This window comes from Baudoinia panamericana (assembly GCF_000338955.1).
Source record: "Baudoinia panamericana UAMH 10762 unplaced genomic scaffold BAUCOscaffold_11, whole genome shotgun sequence".
Lineage (NCBI taxonomy): Eukaryota > Fungi > Ascomycota > Dothideomycetes > Mycosphaerellales > Teratosphaeriaceae > Baudoinia > Baudoinia panamericana.
This window is the reverse complement of record NW_006911267.1, coordinates 155,353-169,786: the sequence shown is the minus strand read 5'-3', so window position 1 is coordinate 169,786 and position 14,434 is coordinate 155,353. Positions and strand designations below refer to the sequence as shown.

The following is a 14,434-nucleotide window of genomic DNA, read 5'->3' as shown; positions in this document are numbered from 1 at the left end:
GATGCTGTTCGGTCACTCGTTCCAAACCCGTTTCATACACCCACATAGCGAACCATGGCGCCGCTCGACCTGACTTTCGGCGTCGAGCTCGAACTCATCTGTATCTGGCCCGAAGGCTGTTTCGACAACACCACTCCCGTCCACGAAGTCTACGATGAGCGCAACGCCGGGGCCGTCCTCTACGACGAACTGCTGAAGGCCGGCGTACCTGCGACTGGCCACGAACCCGACGCTCTTCGAATCCACCCAAGCAACCCCTACGACCGCTGGACGGTGCAGGAGGACTATGTCAAAGTTTCCGAAGCCGAGACGGAAGCGATCCCAGAGCACTGGCACTGGCCACCGGAGTCCATCGAAATCTGCTCACCCATCTTCAAACTGACCGACAACTGGCAAGACCAGATCAGAGCAGTCCTCAACGCCCTCGCGCGAGTAGAAAGCTACGGCTGCCGCTTCCTGACTAACCACTCTACAGGCCTCCACGTCCACGTCGGCTGCGGCGCCGGCAACCGCATCCCCTTGCGCACCAGCAAGAACCTCCTCCAACTCGCCACAGCCTTCGAACGCTGCACCGACGAGATCCACGCCGCCAACCGCATCGCCTGGCCCGCAGAATGGCAAGAAGGCGACGACTTCGACGGTGGACCCGCAGGGGTCTGGCATATCCCTCCCTCCTGGTGGTTCCACAACAACGGCTCCTGCGACAACCACGACATCCTCTTCAAATGGCTGTCCATCATTGAACGCACGCAGAGCTACGAACATTTATCCGCCATTTCTCGTGTGGACGACAGTAAGCCGCGCTCGAAGTACCTCAGGAACAAGCGGACGTGCGGGCATAATTCAGCCTACAACTTCGAGAACCTCTACCCAAAATCTTCGTGGCAGCAGACGTGCAAGGGGACGATCGAGTTCCGGCAGCATGCGGGTACTACTGACTTTCTAGAAATCATCCATTGGATTGCGCTCACGACGCGAATGGTCAGTTACTGCCACGATGTCCAGCCGGCAGATTTTCTGACCGTGCTTGCGCACGGCGTGGATCCTAGTTTCGGTCTGCGGGACTTCCTCTCCACTATCGGCTGTCCCGCCGAGACCATCTCGCACTTCATGCAAGATGATAACGCACTCATCGGCATGCTGACCCAGGACCAGGCTCTGCCCGTCGTGAAATTGGAAGATTTTGAAGACCTCATCGCAGCAAACGATCAAGAACAAACCTCCCGGGCCGACCCAGTGCTAAAATCCATCGTTATGGCGCAGAAATCTTATGGCATCCATCCGGAATATATCAACATTATCTCTATCCCCATTGAGGCAGTGGAATGGTATTACGAGGATGCTGAGTCGGAGACGCTGGCTAAGGGGTTCATCACTGAGCCGGAGCTTGTGGATTCATTTGCTAGGGTGATGGTGTTGGAGCGGTTGGGCGATATCTATGATGGTGAGAATGTGGAGAGGGAGAGGGCTGAAGCACAGCATGGGCCGGTGGTGGTGTTTGAGCATTTGGCTGTTGGGGTAGAGGGTGAGAAGGATGACGGGAGTGAGGAGGATGAGGAGATCGGGTTTATGGATCTTGTCTGAGCCGTAAGATTTGCTTGCAAGTGGCTTAATTCCAAGGTAGTGTAGTTCCGTTCGTATGTTAATCCGGATTGCTACTTCTTCAACACGCCCTTCCTCTTCTCCACCTCTTCCTTCCCGGCACCGTTTGCCTTAACCTCGCCCCCCACATCCGGCCAAAAGTGCGTCTCCGCCCAAAGCACCTGCCCCCAAGCCCTCTCACACTCCCTCCACTGCCAGCTCACCTCCCCATCCTCCTCTCGCTCCTCCCTCTCACCCTCACAAGCCAAGCCAAACATATTAATCAAACCCCCCAGCTTCCGCACAAAAGCCTCAAACTCCCTACTACTCCAATTCGGAATGAACACCCGCTGCATGACATCCTTCTCCCCATCACTCACACCGGGGTCCATCTTACCCTTCGCGTACCGCCAAGCACGCAGATAAACTTCTTCCGTCGCCCACAGCACGACTAACCCCACAATCAACGGCCGCCCCTGCGCCGTCGCCCCCGCGAAGAGATCCTGATACGCCCTCGTCTGCACACTAGCCTCAACCCCACAAATCTCCTCCAACCACCCCTCCGCTTCAGCCGTCTCCTCAAACAGTCTCACTTCCCTCCGAATATTCACCAGCGCCTCTATGATCAGGTCCGCGGCCCGCCATTCGAGACTTTTCTCCCTTTCCGCGTGGGTCGGCATGGGAATCCGGGATAACAGGGTGCCGGCGAAGGAGAGGTAGGAGAGGGCATATAGCCTGTCTTGGGCGAGCCAGTGTTTGAGAAGGGCGGGGGGAGCGGAGGCTGTGGCGGCGAGGGAGAGGAAGGGGTGATGCGTTGCTGCGTGTAGGGAGGGCGGGGAGAGGTGGAGGAGGTGGGATGTTAGGGAGGGCATGTTTGCGCGAGAAGTGGACGGAGGAGTGTGTTCTAGGGGGAAAAGATGGGACAGTTGAGGCAGGACGTGTGAGAGACTTACCAGGTTTGATGTGTGGCTGGTTGGTTTGAGCCTGAAGTCTGGTTGTGGTGGACGCGGATGCGGCTGGGTACAAGAGCAGCGGAAGTGGAGTCGAAGTCAGTCTAGCCGCATGTTGCAGGAGCAGGCTTGGCGCCTCTACTTTGTCAAGGTCAGAATGCGTGTGAACAGCGACAAGCAATTGGATGCCATGAGCATGGGATATGCATATCACAGTGCCATACCGAGAACCGAACAGATCTATGTCGTAAAGGTAACGTACTCAATCGATGCTTGTGTGCACAAATAGCGGTTGTGTGTACAAGTAATGGTTATACACACATGTAATGCTTGTGTGTATATGAACGGTTGTATACACAAATAACGGTCGTGTACACGGGTAACATCCCATGTACATGAGTAATGTGTACACACTCCTTGCACAATCCACGCCTAGCAGAGGGATATTGCATAGCATAAATGGTTTTCACCTACCACCCCTGCTTCCTCATCCTCCCAACCATCGCCACAATCCCTCTGAAGTTCTCCTTGAACCGTCGCCTCCACCGCTCACTCTTCAGCCTCTTCCGCTTCAACCCTCCTCTCTCATGAAACCGCTGCCGCATAAAGTCCTTCCGCACGCTGTTGCGCGCACACTGTACCTCTAGCGTCCTGAACGCGCGACCCACGTCCATCCCTCTATTGTTGTCTACAGTGACGGTCCGGCCGACGCTCGGGCCGAGTTTGAAGGGTAGGGTGCGGTCCGCTGGGGGGGCGGTGATGGATTGGGGTGGGCCTCCTACACGCGATGAAGATTTTGGGGAGAGGAAGGCGTTGTTCTTGCTTGGGTCGAGCATGCGTGTCACTTCGTCGGACATGTATGTACTCTGCGTGCTCCCACGGGATGAGGGTGTAGATTGGCGGTTTCGTGAAGGAGGTTGGTTGCCTATTGCGGCCAGCAGGTCATCGAGGCTGCTGTTTGAGGAGCTTGGCCGGTAGGAGTCCATTTTGTGCTCGGCTTGGGCGGAGGAGGATTTAAAGCGGGACGTGCGGGAAGTAGGGGCGGCGGGGGTGCCCTTGGTGAAGTCGAGGGTGGAGTCGAGGAGGCGAGAGATGGTGTCGTCGGATGAATCCCGTGATGGCCCATTGTGGTTGACTTGAGGCTCCCGGGCGGCTGCTGCTGGGGCGGGATCATTGCGCCGGAGGGATGTGCTGAAGGGCTGTGATGCTTGACTCTGCATGGGTCGTGACCTGCAATGCCGTGAGACTGCATTGGCGACTCTGGTGCTCCCGGTTGCTCGCTGGTATGCCGCTGGCGCGAGGAAGGGCAGCAATGGCTGCGGTGAGCGGAGGAAGGCCTCCCCCACTCTATACAGCTCCATCTCAGATAACGGAGGTGCAGGTGGTGGAGGAGAAGATGGTGGTGTGTGTCGCGTGCGGCGCCCTGAAGGAGATGCAAAGGCGGAGCTTTTCGAAGCACATCTGCCTCAGGCTGCGACTTCCTCTATCGAACATGGAGCTTCACAACTCAAACGAAGACTTCGCGACGAACCAACTGACTCGCACGTATATAATCCTGCCTGATATTGTGCCTTCTGCTTCGAGCTGCTCACCATGCGCTAATCTGTGTTGCTTACCTTCCACGTACTCAGAAAAGGGGAGAAGACTCACTGCCCAGATTCTTGACAGCCCGATCGCATTCTCCTTCAACATGGCCTACTACGGCCCTCCAGGCGGCTACCCCAGCCAACCCCCTTACAGCCAAACACCTTTCGGCGTACCACCAGGCATGGCACAGTCACCCACTGGTATGCCTTCACAATTCCAGCCTCCACCCAACATGCCACCAGGCTTCAACCCCACCGCACCTGTCATCCACTTTGGCATGGACCGGGCCCCACAAGTCGACGACATGCGCGGAGGAGGTCGTGGAGGTCGCTTAGAAGGGCGAGGTAGTAACGCCGAACCTCTGGGCGGACGGAGTCGGCTTGGACTTGGCGCCAGAGATGATCGTGGAGCAGGGAGGGGTGGTGATATCGATGAGAGGCGTGCGGCTGTCAGAGAGAGTATGATGGCGCTACAGCCGCCGACGAGGGAAGAGGTTGCGCGGACGATCTTTATTGGTGGCTTGGGAGACGGTACGCCGGGCGATGAGCATATTGAGAGTATACTCGGCTGTGCTGGAAAGCTAAGACGGTGGACGAGAGTGAGAGATGCGGATGACAGGAAGTGCAAGTTCGGGTTTGCGGAATACGAGGATGTGGACAGTTTGGAGGCTGCGAATGAGATCTTTGGCGGTGGGGTGGAGGTGCCTGTTATGAAGAATGGCGTAGCGGAGAAAGATGATAGTGGCGAGGTGAAGACGACGAAGCTCCTCGTCGTGGTCGATGATCAAAGTAAAGAGTATATTAGCGAGTGGAAGGGCAGGCGGAAAGAAGACCCCGACGCAAGACAGTTCCGCATTGATGGCTGTCGCGAGGATATGCGGCAATGCATCGCTTCCCTCTCGAACCTCGGCGCATTCGCCGCCAACGCAGAGGCTACCAACGGTCGACATGACGCAAACGGCGACATCCACATGCAGAACGGCGATTCGATCGTAGCCAACGCAGACTCCGTCACCATCCCAGTGTCACAAGAAGACGAACTATCCGACATACCCGTCGAGATGCGACCCACAATAGCCGCTGAGATTCGATCCTTTCGAAACCGCTCGCATCAGAAAGATATCGAGAAACTTCGCCACGAAGAAGAATTAGAAACCCTCCAGCGCCAACGTTCCGCCCCCGTCTCCAGACTCGCCCGCGACTCCCCTCCACCCGGCGGTGCAAACGGCGTCCCCGTTGGTCCACGCAGCCAAATAGGCGTTCAAGGTGCGCCAGTCGGCCCCAAAGGTTTCCGTGGCACCCAACTCCCCTCCGACTACACCAACGGGGTCGCCTTCGTTGGTCCTAACGGCGCGACCAACGGTTCCGCCCGCGACGCCGACGAAGATGCAGAAGAGAGCGACAGTGAGCTCGAGCGTCGCCGCCAAGCGAAGAAAGACGAGGAACTCCACCGGGCGTACCTCGACGCGGAACGCCGGTGGACTCATCGCGAGCGCACCCGTACCGCAGCCCATCAGCGGGAAAAGCAACGCGAGGAGGAAGAGAAGCGGGCGGTTGAGTATCAGCGGGAGGCGCTGGAGAGGAGGTTGAGGGAATGGGATGATGATGTTGAGGCGAGGGAGGGGAGGGAGGAGTATTATCATGACCGTGGGGCGTGGTTGAGGAAACGGGCGGTTTGGAGGGAGAGGGAGGGGAGGGAGGATGAGAGGGATCGGGTGTTGGAGGAGAGGGAGGCGGCAGAGGAGAGACGCCGTGAGGCCGAAGCGCGTGGAGGGGTGGCGGGAGATGGGTTGGTGGAGCGGAGTGGGGATGAGAAAGCCGGACAGCCTACTGCTGGGGCAGCGGCGGGGTTCAAGATTTCGCTCGGTTCGGCGGCGAAATCGCGTGCACTTCCTGCTACTGCTACTGCTACCGGACCCGGCGGCGTGGGTGTCAAGCGCGGATTAGCAGACGTCGAAGGCCTGCTCGAAGACGAGGAAGACGCCGCTCTGGCCTCCGGCTCAGGCGGCAGAAAGAAGATCATGTCCCTTAAACCCCTCACCGACCTCTCCACCGTCCCCGCACCGGGCGACATGACGGACGAAGAACGCACACGCCTCCGCACCGCCCTCGCTCGAGAGATCCCCACGGAAACCGATGAACTCTTCGCCACACCCCTCAACTACCGCTACCTCACCCCCAAAGTGCTGGAAGAGCAGATCCGACCGCTTGTGGTGAAGCGGGTGGTGGATTACTTGGGGGTGCAGGAGGATATGCTTGTGGATGTTGTGGTCAGCGGGCTGGACGGGAAGCGCGGGGCGAGGGAGATTGTGGAAGAGGTTGAGCCGGTGATGGGGAGGGAGGAGGCGGAGGGGTTGGTGAGGAAGGTTTGGAGGGTTGCTGTGTTTTGGGGGGAGGCGGGGGGCAGGGGGTTGCTTTGAGTAGCTTCCAAAGTGGGAGACGTTGTGATTGAGCGAGGTGAGTGTATGTCAAGCTATGTATGCCTGAGTCTTCGCCCAGTGCGCAAGAACCAATCAACCAAGAAGCTGCCAAGACTCATTGTCCAAGTACTGCTACATCGTGTTTCGGGCTGCGGACTTTGTAATGCGTCAGCGCTAGAACTGCATCTCCTCACCATCGTAGTACTCAGCGTCGTCCAGATAGGAAGCCACTGGCATCCTGCGCTTCTTATTGTTCCTCTTCCTTCCCGCCGATTGCCCGGCCGCCATTGCCTCTGCCTCAAGGCCCTGAAAGACCTCGTACTCGGTCACCTGCTTGACTGGGAGCTTGAGCGCAATCAACGCCGCCGCATTACCATCGTTGATCGGATCGTCTTCAGCACGCTCGAGCTTCACATTCATATTCTGCGGAGCCTGATTCTGCGTCGACTGGGCTACTTGTTGATCGTGGCTGTGCCCTTTACCTTTTCCGCTGGTGGTACTATTCTCCTGCAAACCATCCGGCTTCTGCCGCTTGATTGATACGTCCGTTGGCTGTAGCCCGGCGCGCATAAGCGCCACATCGGCGCCGGAGACGCTGCGACGGCGGTAATGCGGGATGCACGACTTTAAGGAGGAGTCGTTAAGATCGGCTCTGTGCGTGTGCAGGTAGTGCTGGTGAAGCCCTCTGACGCCCTGGAAGTAGTGCCGCGAGACGAGGTTGAAGTTAGTGGAGCAGAAGCCGCATGAGAGCTCCTTCCAGACGCCGTCGTAGTAAACGACGGTGGGGAAGTTTTGGTGGATGATCGAGTTGTCGGTCACGGTCGACTGTAAGGCTGCGTCGGGTTGGGTGTCGTCGGTGCTGGTGCGTTCGGCTGCGGCCACAATGACAACGCTTGCGGCATCATCCTCAGGGTCGATTGCAGCGGCGGACGGGGTGGGGTGGCCAGAGCGTGCGGACGTCGGTGTAGTTGCAAGTACGGTAATGTCCTGCGGAGTTGTAGCAGCTATGCTTGAACGCTCTGTTGAAGCTAACAACGAGCGTGCTAGACTCTGCAATCGAGTCGGGATATGTTAGCAATCAGATCGGTTCGAGAGTGGAGAGTGCCGCCAACCATGTACTGGACCTCGACATTCTCGAGGCCTTCTGAAGCCTTCGCCTTTCGTACACGCAGGCCTAGAATGTCAGTGTCGAGTCTCTGACACTCCGCTCGTAGCTCCTTAGCCCTCGCCAGGAGGCGTGCCATGCCGTCTTCAGCTTCCTCACGGCTTTGAGCCATGTTGTTTCGAGGTTACCACGGTGCGGAGCGGAGGAGTTTCGATGTTGGTAGGGGTGGGAGATGTTGGGCTGTGGCATGTTAAGAGGTCAAGTGGTTTGTGCCAAGCTTCGTGCCTTCCTAATGCTCACGCTATTTCTTTGCCACCACCCATATGCGGTAACAGCTACAAACGCCGGTACCTTGCATTGCGCGCGCCTTCCCTGAAATCAATTCATAAAATAGCGTGTAACATGTGCTACGCTGTCCGGGGAAACGGAACCCGATGCGGCGCACCCACTTCCCATACTACTCTAACTCACAAACTCATCGTCCTTCCGCCATTGAAGTAGGATGGACGTCCCGCGCTCGTACGCTGCCTCTTCGCCTTCGGCGTAGCAGAGGCCTCCGCCTCCGCCGCCAAGTTTTGGAAGACCTCATACTCCGTGATCTTTTTGGCAGCACTCTTCGAACTGCTAGTGTCATGCAACGTGACAACCTGCGGCGGCGACTCAGCCTGCTGCATGATGCTCTTCCTGGCATGAACGCGGTTGGAGGAAGTGTCGAGTCCGCGAGGCTTGATTAGTACGTCGACTGGGGCTTCGCCCAGTTTCATCTTCGTGCCATCGATATCGGAGACGGAGCGGCGTCCAGCTTCTTTGAGGCAGGCTTTGAGCGAACTGTCATGGAGCTCGCTTTTGTGTGCCTGCATCCAGTGATTGTGTAGACCGTCGACGCCGTGAAAGTAGGTTTGACTTCTTGTGTTCCAGTTTAGCGAGCACCGGCCGCACCAGATCTCGGTCCATATCCCGTCGAGATTGACAATGGTAGGGTAAAGCTCGTGCAGAATCGGGTGACGGCCTGGTATCATTTTAGAAGACGCGACCAGCGTGCCTTTCGGCTTGGGCGAGGCAACAATGATGTTGTTATCCCCATCTGGCTCTGTGTTTTCGACGTCCTTAGATGGTGTAGAGAACCGAGTGGTGTCTGCTGGTGTCGGGGCAGCTGTGAATGTCCGGTCGCCTTGATGTGGTAAGATGGTCTGATTGCGTGGCCCAGAAGCACCGTACGAGCTCGCTAGGTCCTGTTCGAAAGTCAGCTGAGTCCGGCCACCTGCACTAGCAGAGTTCGCATTCAAACGATCGAGAACACGAACCCTGGATGCTGCATCAACCTCTGCGAGCCTTTCGTCAATCGCCGCCTTGCGTGCCTCAAGCCTCCCGCGCTCGTCCCTCAGTCGGTCAGCCTCTGCAGTCAGCCTGCCCAAGCGGCCGCAGAACTCCTGGAGTGCGAAGTCCATATTGCGATGCTCTTCGTGGTATATCGTAGACTGATCGTTTTATGTACGCGAAGCTCACGTCTTTGTGTGTATACATTATGCACGGTCCACTTTATGCGCTAGCGTGCCTTCCCGAAACGCATTGAATGCGAACTGCAGATTTCCATTAACAATAACACAAGAGCTCATGCGTAGAGGATGTACACATTGATGTGACCCTACATATGAGTGGAAGTGAAGAGTCTTTCAGCGGCTCAAGACACTTAGAGACATTGTGGCAACAGCTATACTCCTCGAGACTTAGCGATACATATGCTCACCTAGATGGACTAAGGAGTTGTATGGAGGACGTCTGTCGGCTCCTGAACTTTTCATATCGCAATGACACCTGATAGCTAGAAGCATATCCGCCATGTTGGCACAGAAGCCTTAGGATCAATCGCAGTGATGCAGCCAGTGGCGCCTCGCTTGCTGTACAGCAACTGGGACAGCAGTATTCAAGTCGTATCTCATCTGCAGTGCTTCTGAAAAGCTGGATGCCACTCAACCCTCGAGGAAGACTAAGGCAAGCCCGCAAGCATGAATGACAAAGGCGGCGTGACGCGTTCCGCCGCACGCTGGGAGCCGCCATCATAATCAGCCGGCTGGTACGCAACGCTGCTCTGCAGGACATCCTGACATCTGAGCAAGCCAAGACACGGAATACTGCTTTAGCTCTCATGCACAAGAGGGAAAACGGTTGGTCCTGACGAAGTAAACGCACCATTACCCCGCTTGTGTATGGGAGCTCCAGCCTTTGAGCTCTACACCCAAATGCTCGGGGTAGAGGATGCCCGGGTCATATCATTGCGTGGACTCGCAGTGCCGATTGTCTCTTGTTGCATGATGTTCTGGAGGCCGAGTGAAGTCTGAAATTTGCAGTCTAGCAACGATTCCTGTTCCGGTCACGGCTCGGAAGTCGGTCATTTGTTTGTTTGGTGGACCCAATATAAAAGGTCACAGACCAGTCAAACCTTGCGACGGCGAACAACCGTCACATACGTGGCAGTCGAAAGGCTGTCCTCCGATTGTACGCACTCATGCGTCCAGCGACACCTGTGTCGCAACAATCTCACAGCACGAAGCGTCGCTTCCACCACCGAACTGGCTGAGCCAATGGGCAGATAGCGAGCACGCGTGTTACCGCGTCTAAAGTGATGGAAGATGGATTAAAACACCAAGACGAGCGAGATGGAACGAAGAACAAGTTGCCACCACCTCCCGAACCGCCAAGCGCAGACGCCGCCTGGAATCCAATAGATCCTGCCTTCATCGAACGATCGGACGAACCGCTTGAGTTAGACAGTGAATCATGGGACATTACAAGCGTGTCGCCTCTGGGCGCACTGAGGATGTTGATCCAAGCCCTGCAAAACCTTGCCGACAGGATGGGTGACGTTCCGCCAACTCCACCCGTATCGCGCCCTACCACACCAAAGAAGGATGAATACGAGGACGAGAACCAGCCGCGACGAACCTCCTCTCCCGAAGCGCCCTGTTCGATGCACATTGGCTCACCGGAAGCTCACCCTCACGAACCCATTACCATTGAAGTTGGCGTGCATGCCGAAGACGTCGCGCTACAACGCGTTGCCATCGCGCGCCGCTTCTTCTCTAAAGTCGCGCCTGCCTTCTCAGTCAAAGACTACTTGCTCCGCTTGCATAAGTTCTGCCCGCACTCGCCAGGTGTGTATCTTACAGCAGCCGTATACTGCCATCGCTTGTGCGTCGCCGACCTTACGGTGCCGGCTACCAACCGGACAGTGCATCGCCTTTCGCTCACGGCAATACGAGTCGCGAGCAAGGCACTGGAAGACAACAAGTGGACGCAGGAACTTTATGCAAAAGTTGGTGGCGTGAGCAGGAATCAATTGATGAACTTGGAGGTCACGCTTTGCTTCTTGCTGGACTTCGACCTGGGTGTAGATGCAGCGGTGCTAGCCAGAAGAACGTTCTTACTGCAGCAGGCCGGGAGACAGGGTTTGGGAACAAATTCAAGGCTGAGCAGAAGCTTCCAGCTAAGGCTTCCTTTGAGGAGGAGAACGAACACGTTCTCTTGATTGTGCATCGTCGAGCTTCTTGCGGCATTGACTTCTTACAGCGAAGGTGTGCTTGGCATGGCGCGTGGGTTGGCATATGCCATAGTGGTGCGAACTCCATGCTTTGGCTGACTCTCATAGCGTTTCGGGTCATATTGGGGGATAGCCGCTGGACAACGGAAGTACCGTATGCATTGTTGATGGAGTCGAGCGGCAGCATTTAGGGATATGAGGCACGTATACGCAACTAATTGACCAATTAACCAATATCGACGAAATTACTTGCTTCTCGTACAGTTTCAGAGACAATATAGTCTCTCTCGATCGAGAGCCTCAATTTCATGCGCAGTTTGACGTTCATCGCAAAGATTATTGTCGAGTTCATCGAGGTATTCAACAAATCGATCCTGCGCTTCAATCATAGAAGCACGCATCAGGCTTATGCACGCAAACCTTGCCCGAGCTTGACGACTTCATAACGAGCTTGGGATCCTTCTTCGACGCCTTGACATCCTTCCCATCGACCTTCTTGCCTGAAGTGAGGACTTCCGTCACCTCGCCTGAATATGCAGTTAGCAAAAGACACATAATGCACACTGTGAGGCGGGAGACCGTTACCATCAACATATCCCGGCATAGCTTTCCAGGTGATTTTCTGCCCCTTCTTTGGAAGGCGATCGGCTGAGCCGCGCGGCGCAGGCTCGTCTGCATCCATGTGCTTGCTGCCTACCTTGCCTGCCGGAGCATTCCCTTGAGACCTTTCGCTCTTCTGCTTCTTCGACTTGCCGTTGCTTTGGTTGTCTGCCCCTCCCTTCCGCTTCTGGCCCGTCTTTGCCTCGGCGTCTCCATCTTCATCAACTTCTTCATCTTCTTCATCATTATCGTTGTCGTCCCGCCCGTCCTCCCCGTCCTCGCCTTCAGCATCCTCTCCATCATCCTCGAAATCCTCTGCTTCATTGTCCTCTTCTTCGTCGTCGGAATCATCATCATATTCTTCAGCGGCATGCTCGTCTTCATCATTACCTGCTTGATCTTGCTCATTCTGCTTTGACTGCTGCTCCTGAGCCTTCTTCTTCTCATACTTCTCGTCCTCCTCCTCATTAGCCTGCCTACGGCTCTGCTGAGCCTTCGCAGTATTCTGTACAAACTGCTTACCCTCCCTACTGCCCTCCTGCTTCTTCTGCTCAGTCTCTTCTTTCTCCTCCTCGGTCATATTCTCCCATGCCTTCTTCGGCAGGTACCGCTTCTCAGTACCATCCGCCTGCTTGGCGTTGCCTGATCCCTCCTTGGTCTGCCACTCCTCCTCGGTCCACTTGGAAAGGTGCTTTTGCGACTCGTCCTGCTGCGACTTGTCGGTGTTGTAGCCACCGCCGCGCTTCTTGTACTCTGAAGCCATGAATTGTGCTTTGCGGGCACTCCACTGACCGGGAGCGCCGCCTTTGTCAGACTCCTGGACTTCCTGCTTGATTTCATCGCGCAAGTCTGGATCTGTGTATTTGTCTTTGGGTGGCATATTGATAGTCACGCGGTGAAAAGTATGGAATAGGTTTGTAACGAGAGGGAGGTTGGGTGTTGCAGTTGAAATAGCAAGGAGTGTATATGACCTACCCTACCAGCCACGCGATGATAGCACATTTACTGGACTGCCGTCACCAACGGTACAGTATCAATTTGGTCGCAGAGTGACGACATGCGAAGCTTGAGGTTCATCCCGGAGGAGTTGGATCGAACATCAGAAAGATCGTACCTTTCCACTAGCCTCTTCAGGGCAAGCGCCTTATGAGTTCAAGTAGGCCCTTCCGGTTCGAAGGAGCGACTAAGCTCAGCATTTACCAATCATTGTCAGGCCACCTCCATTCATGGCATTCCGTAACAACAGTATAGTCAGTGATCGCCTTTGTAGGACTTGTCAGACATGTTCAGCGCCCGTCAATATCATCAACGCGCCCGCACCCAAAGCATCTTGCAGAAGCTCTCATGTTAGCGACCAGTTCGGGAAGACTGTATGTCCCGCACGTAAACCTGCTGGCAGTACTGCACGTTCTCCGAGTCACGCACGATCGCTCGGGTCAGCCTCGCGTACGACTTGCTTTCCTTGCCGTAAGCTATTAGATCACGCTCAGTATCTACGTCTTGATCACCCCACAAAGCGAGGTTGTCCTCATAATACTGCTTCGCGAATTCGAGCTTGAGGTCTAACGTGAATATTTGGCATGCAGGGCACTCCTGCTTAAGCTTGAGGGTTTGGAAGGCAGTAAGCAAGAAGTCGAGTGACAGGTCCTGCGATGGAGAAGACGCCAGAGCTTCTTGCTGTTCTGTTGGAGAACAGCAAAGGCAGGGTGGAGCGATGTAGGCGTGGCCGCAACGAGCGAACAGGTAAGCTTTGCGGCGGCATGGCACGAGCGGAACATCTTCCATCGATGTATCAGCCATTGAGGTGCTGACGGGGTTGACCGTACCAACGACTTGATCTTCCGAGAACAGACGCTGGTGGCAGGACAGCGGCAGAGGTTGAGAGGTGGCTACCGTCGCGGATTCTGGCATAGTCGAGTAAGGTGCGGCGTCCATGGTCACAAGATCTAACCGATGTTAGCGAGGCCGTCAGTATACCTCGAGTAGTACAGTAACGTGCGTTACGGGCTATTGTACGAAGGTCGTTATGTGCATGGTCGAATGTAGCAGAGCGGTGTATGGAACGGGGGGGGTCATAGAGTGTGTAGTAATAAGACATCGATTCACGTGCTCCACTCCGCTCATCCCGCGTCCATGCCGTTGACACTGTACCACATCGTAGTCACAACATGAGAGCATGCTGCTATCGTTCACAACGCCGAAACACTCGCGAAAGGATCGGCTACGCATACTGTCCACAAAGAAGCTCTCCCGCTATTGGTTCGGCCGATGGATTCATAAGTTGATGGCCTCAGTAGCGGCTCATTCACTCCCAATATCGACCGCGAAGAAGCTGGTCGCTGTCTGGTTTGCGCACGACGTTCAATGTTGGTTGTTTGAGGACTGCACGCTGATTGGTCGGTAGCCCGTAAGGGCGAAAGATTCGGAAGCGTTATAGACGACGGATGTGAAACAGATAGCGTGTCCAATTCGAGAGGTGAAACTCGAAGGGATTGATTGCAGCGATAAGCAATAATTTATGCAAGCTAAAGCCTTCCGCAACCGCAGCGTACCATCGCCCTCCCCGAATACGAGAGGTGCAGTGGAGATGCCACGCATGCGACCCAAACAAATTCCTCGACCTCCACACCCCGTCGTTGCAAAGAAAGTCCCGG

General features: G+C 55.7%; 10 protein-coding genes across 10 annotated transcripts; 3 read left to right on the top strand and 7 right to left on the bottom strand.

The window, feature by feature from the left end:
- Nucleotides 1-54: 54 nt before the first annotated feature.
- BAUCODRAFT_125086 (uncharacterized protein) lies at nt 55-1,584 on the top strand (the record flags this gene model as incomplete). The annotated part of the gene is made up of 1 exon (XM_007681281.1): nt 55-1,584. One exon carries the CDS (start codon nt 55-57, stop codon nt 1,582-1,584), a length of 1,530 nt encoding a protein of 509 aa, XP_007679471.1.
- Nucleotides 1,585-1,619: 35 nt separating this feature from the next.
- BAUCODRAFT_232309 (uncharacterized protein) lies at nt 1,620-2,933 on the bottom strand. Its single transcript, XM_007681280.1, has 2 exons — nt 2,794-2,933; nt 1,620-2,669 (listed from the first exon to the last, which is right to left on the bottom strand). The coding sequence occupies exon 2, from the start codon at nt 2,451-2,453 to the stop codon at nt 1,656-1,658; it is 798 nt and encodes a 265-aa protein (XP_007679470.1). The 5' UTR covers nt 2,454-2,669; nt 2,794-2,933; the 3' UTR covers nt 1,620-1,655.
- A 68-nt stretch (nt 2,934-3,001) lies between these two features.
- Nucleotides 3,002-3,892, bottom strand: BAUCODRAFT_125084 (uncharacterized protein; the record flags this gene model as incomplete). The annotated part of the gene is made up of 1 exon (XM_007681279.1): nt 3,002-3,892. The coding sequence occupies one exon, from the start codon at nt 3,890-3,892 to the stop codon at nt 3,002-3,004; it is 891 nt and encodes a 296-aa protein (XP_007679469.1).
- Nucleotides 3,893-3,976: 84 nt separating this feature from the next.
- BAUCODRAFT_36871 (uncharacterized protein) lies at nt 3,977-6,716 on the top strand. The gene has a single exon (XM_007681002.1). The coding sequence runs from the start codon at nt 4,222-4,224 to the stop codon at nt 6,535-6,537; it is 2,316 nt and encodes a 771-aa protein (XP_007679192.1). The 5' UTR covers nt 3,977-4,221; the 3' UTR covers nt 6,538-6,716.
- On the bottom strand, nt 6,712-7,814 carry BAUCODRAFT_150562 (uncharacterized protein; the record flags this gene model as incomplete). Its single annotated transcript, XM_007681278.1, has 2 exons — nt 6,712-7,587; nt 7,650-7,814. The coding sequence occupies 2 exons, from the start codon at nt 7,812-7,814 to the stop codon at nt 6,712-6,714; spliced, it is 1,041 nt and encodes a 346-aa protein (XP_007679468.1).
- A 295-nt stretch (nt 7,815-8,109) lies between these two features.
- BAUCODRAFT_125082 (uncharacterized protein) lies at nt 8,110-9,090 on the bottom strand (the record flags this gene model as incomplete). Its single annotated transcript, XM_007681277.1, has 2 exons — nt 8,110-8,874; nt 8,947-9,090. The coding sequence occupies 2 exons, from the start codon at nt 9,088-9,090 to the stop codon at nt 8,110-8,112; spliced, it is 909 nt and encodes a 302-aa protein (XP_007679467.1).
- Nucleotides 9,091-9,227: 137 nt separating this feature from the next.
- Nucleotides 9,228-10,050, bottom strand: BAUCODRAFT_232304 (uncharacterized protein). The gene has a single exon (XM_007681276.1). The coding sequence runs from the start codon at nt 9,833-9,835 to the stop codon at nt 9,386-9,388; it is 450 nt and encodes a 149-aa protein (XP_007679466.1). The 5' UTR covers nt 9,836-10,050; the 3' UTR covers nt 9,228-9,385.
- Nucleotides 10,051-10,610: 560 nt separating this feature from the next.
- Nucleotides 10,611-11,168, top strand: BAUCODRAFT_76527 (uncharacterized protein; the record flags this gene model as incomplete). Its single annotated transcript, XM_007681222.1, has 1 exon — nt 10,611-11,168. One exon carries the CDS (start codon nt 10,611-10,613, stop codon nt 11,166-11,168), a length of 558 nt encoding a protein of 185 aa, XP_007679412.1.
- A 212-nt stretch (nt 11,169-11,380) lies between these two features.
- On the bottom strand, nt 11,381-12,817 carry BAUCODRAFT_36868 (uncharacterized protein). The gene is made up of 2 exons (XM_007681001.1): nt 11,766-12,817; nt 11,381-11,707 (listed from the first exon to the last, which is right to left on the bottom strand). Exons 1-2 carry the CDS (start codon nt 12,658-12,660, stop codon nt 11,562-11,564), a joined length of 1,041 nt encoding a protein of 346 aa, XP_007679191.1. The 5' UTR covers nt 12,661-12,817; the 3' UTR covers nt 11,381-11,561.
- Nucleotides 12,818-12,969: 152 nt separating this feature from the next.
- Nucleotides 12,970-13,842, bottom strand: BAUCODRAFT_230781 (uncharacterized protein). The gene has a single exon (XM_007681275.1). The coding sequence runs from the start codon at nt 13,713-13,715 to the stop codon at nt 13,128-13,130; it is 588 nt and encodes a 195-aa protein (XP_007679465.1). The 5' UTR covers nt 13,716-13,842; the 3' UTR covers nt 12,970-13,127.
- Between the last annotated feature and the right edge of the window lie 592 nt (nt 13,843-14,434).

Coding starts and splice junctions, on each gene's coding strand:
- BAUCODRAFT_232309 (XM_007681280.1), bottom strand. CDS start 2,453: ATGCCCTCCCTAACATCCCACCTCCTCCACCTCTCCCCGCCCTCCCTA.
- BAUCODRAFT_36871 (XM_007681002.1), top strand. CDS start 4,222: ATGGCCTACTACGGCCCTCCAGGCGGCTACCCCAGCCAACCCCCTTAC.
- BAUCODRAFT_232304 (XM_007681276.1), bottom strand. CDS start 9,835: ATGGTGCGTTTACTTCGTCAGGACCAACCGTTTTCCCTCTTGTGCATG.
- BAUCODRAFT_36868 (XM_007681001.1), bottom strand. CDS start 12,660: ATGCCACCCAAAGACAAATACACAGATCCAGACTTGCGCGATGAAATC. Junction 11,708..11,765: donor TATGCCGGGATATGTTGATG/GTAACGGTCTCC, acceptor CTGCATATTCAG/GCGAGGTGACGGAAGTCCTC.
- BAUCODRAFT_230781 (XM_007681275.1), bottom strand. CDS start 13,715: ATGGACGCCGCACCTTACTCGACTATGCCAGAATCCGCGACGGTAGCC.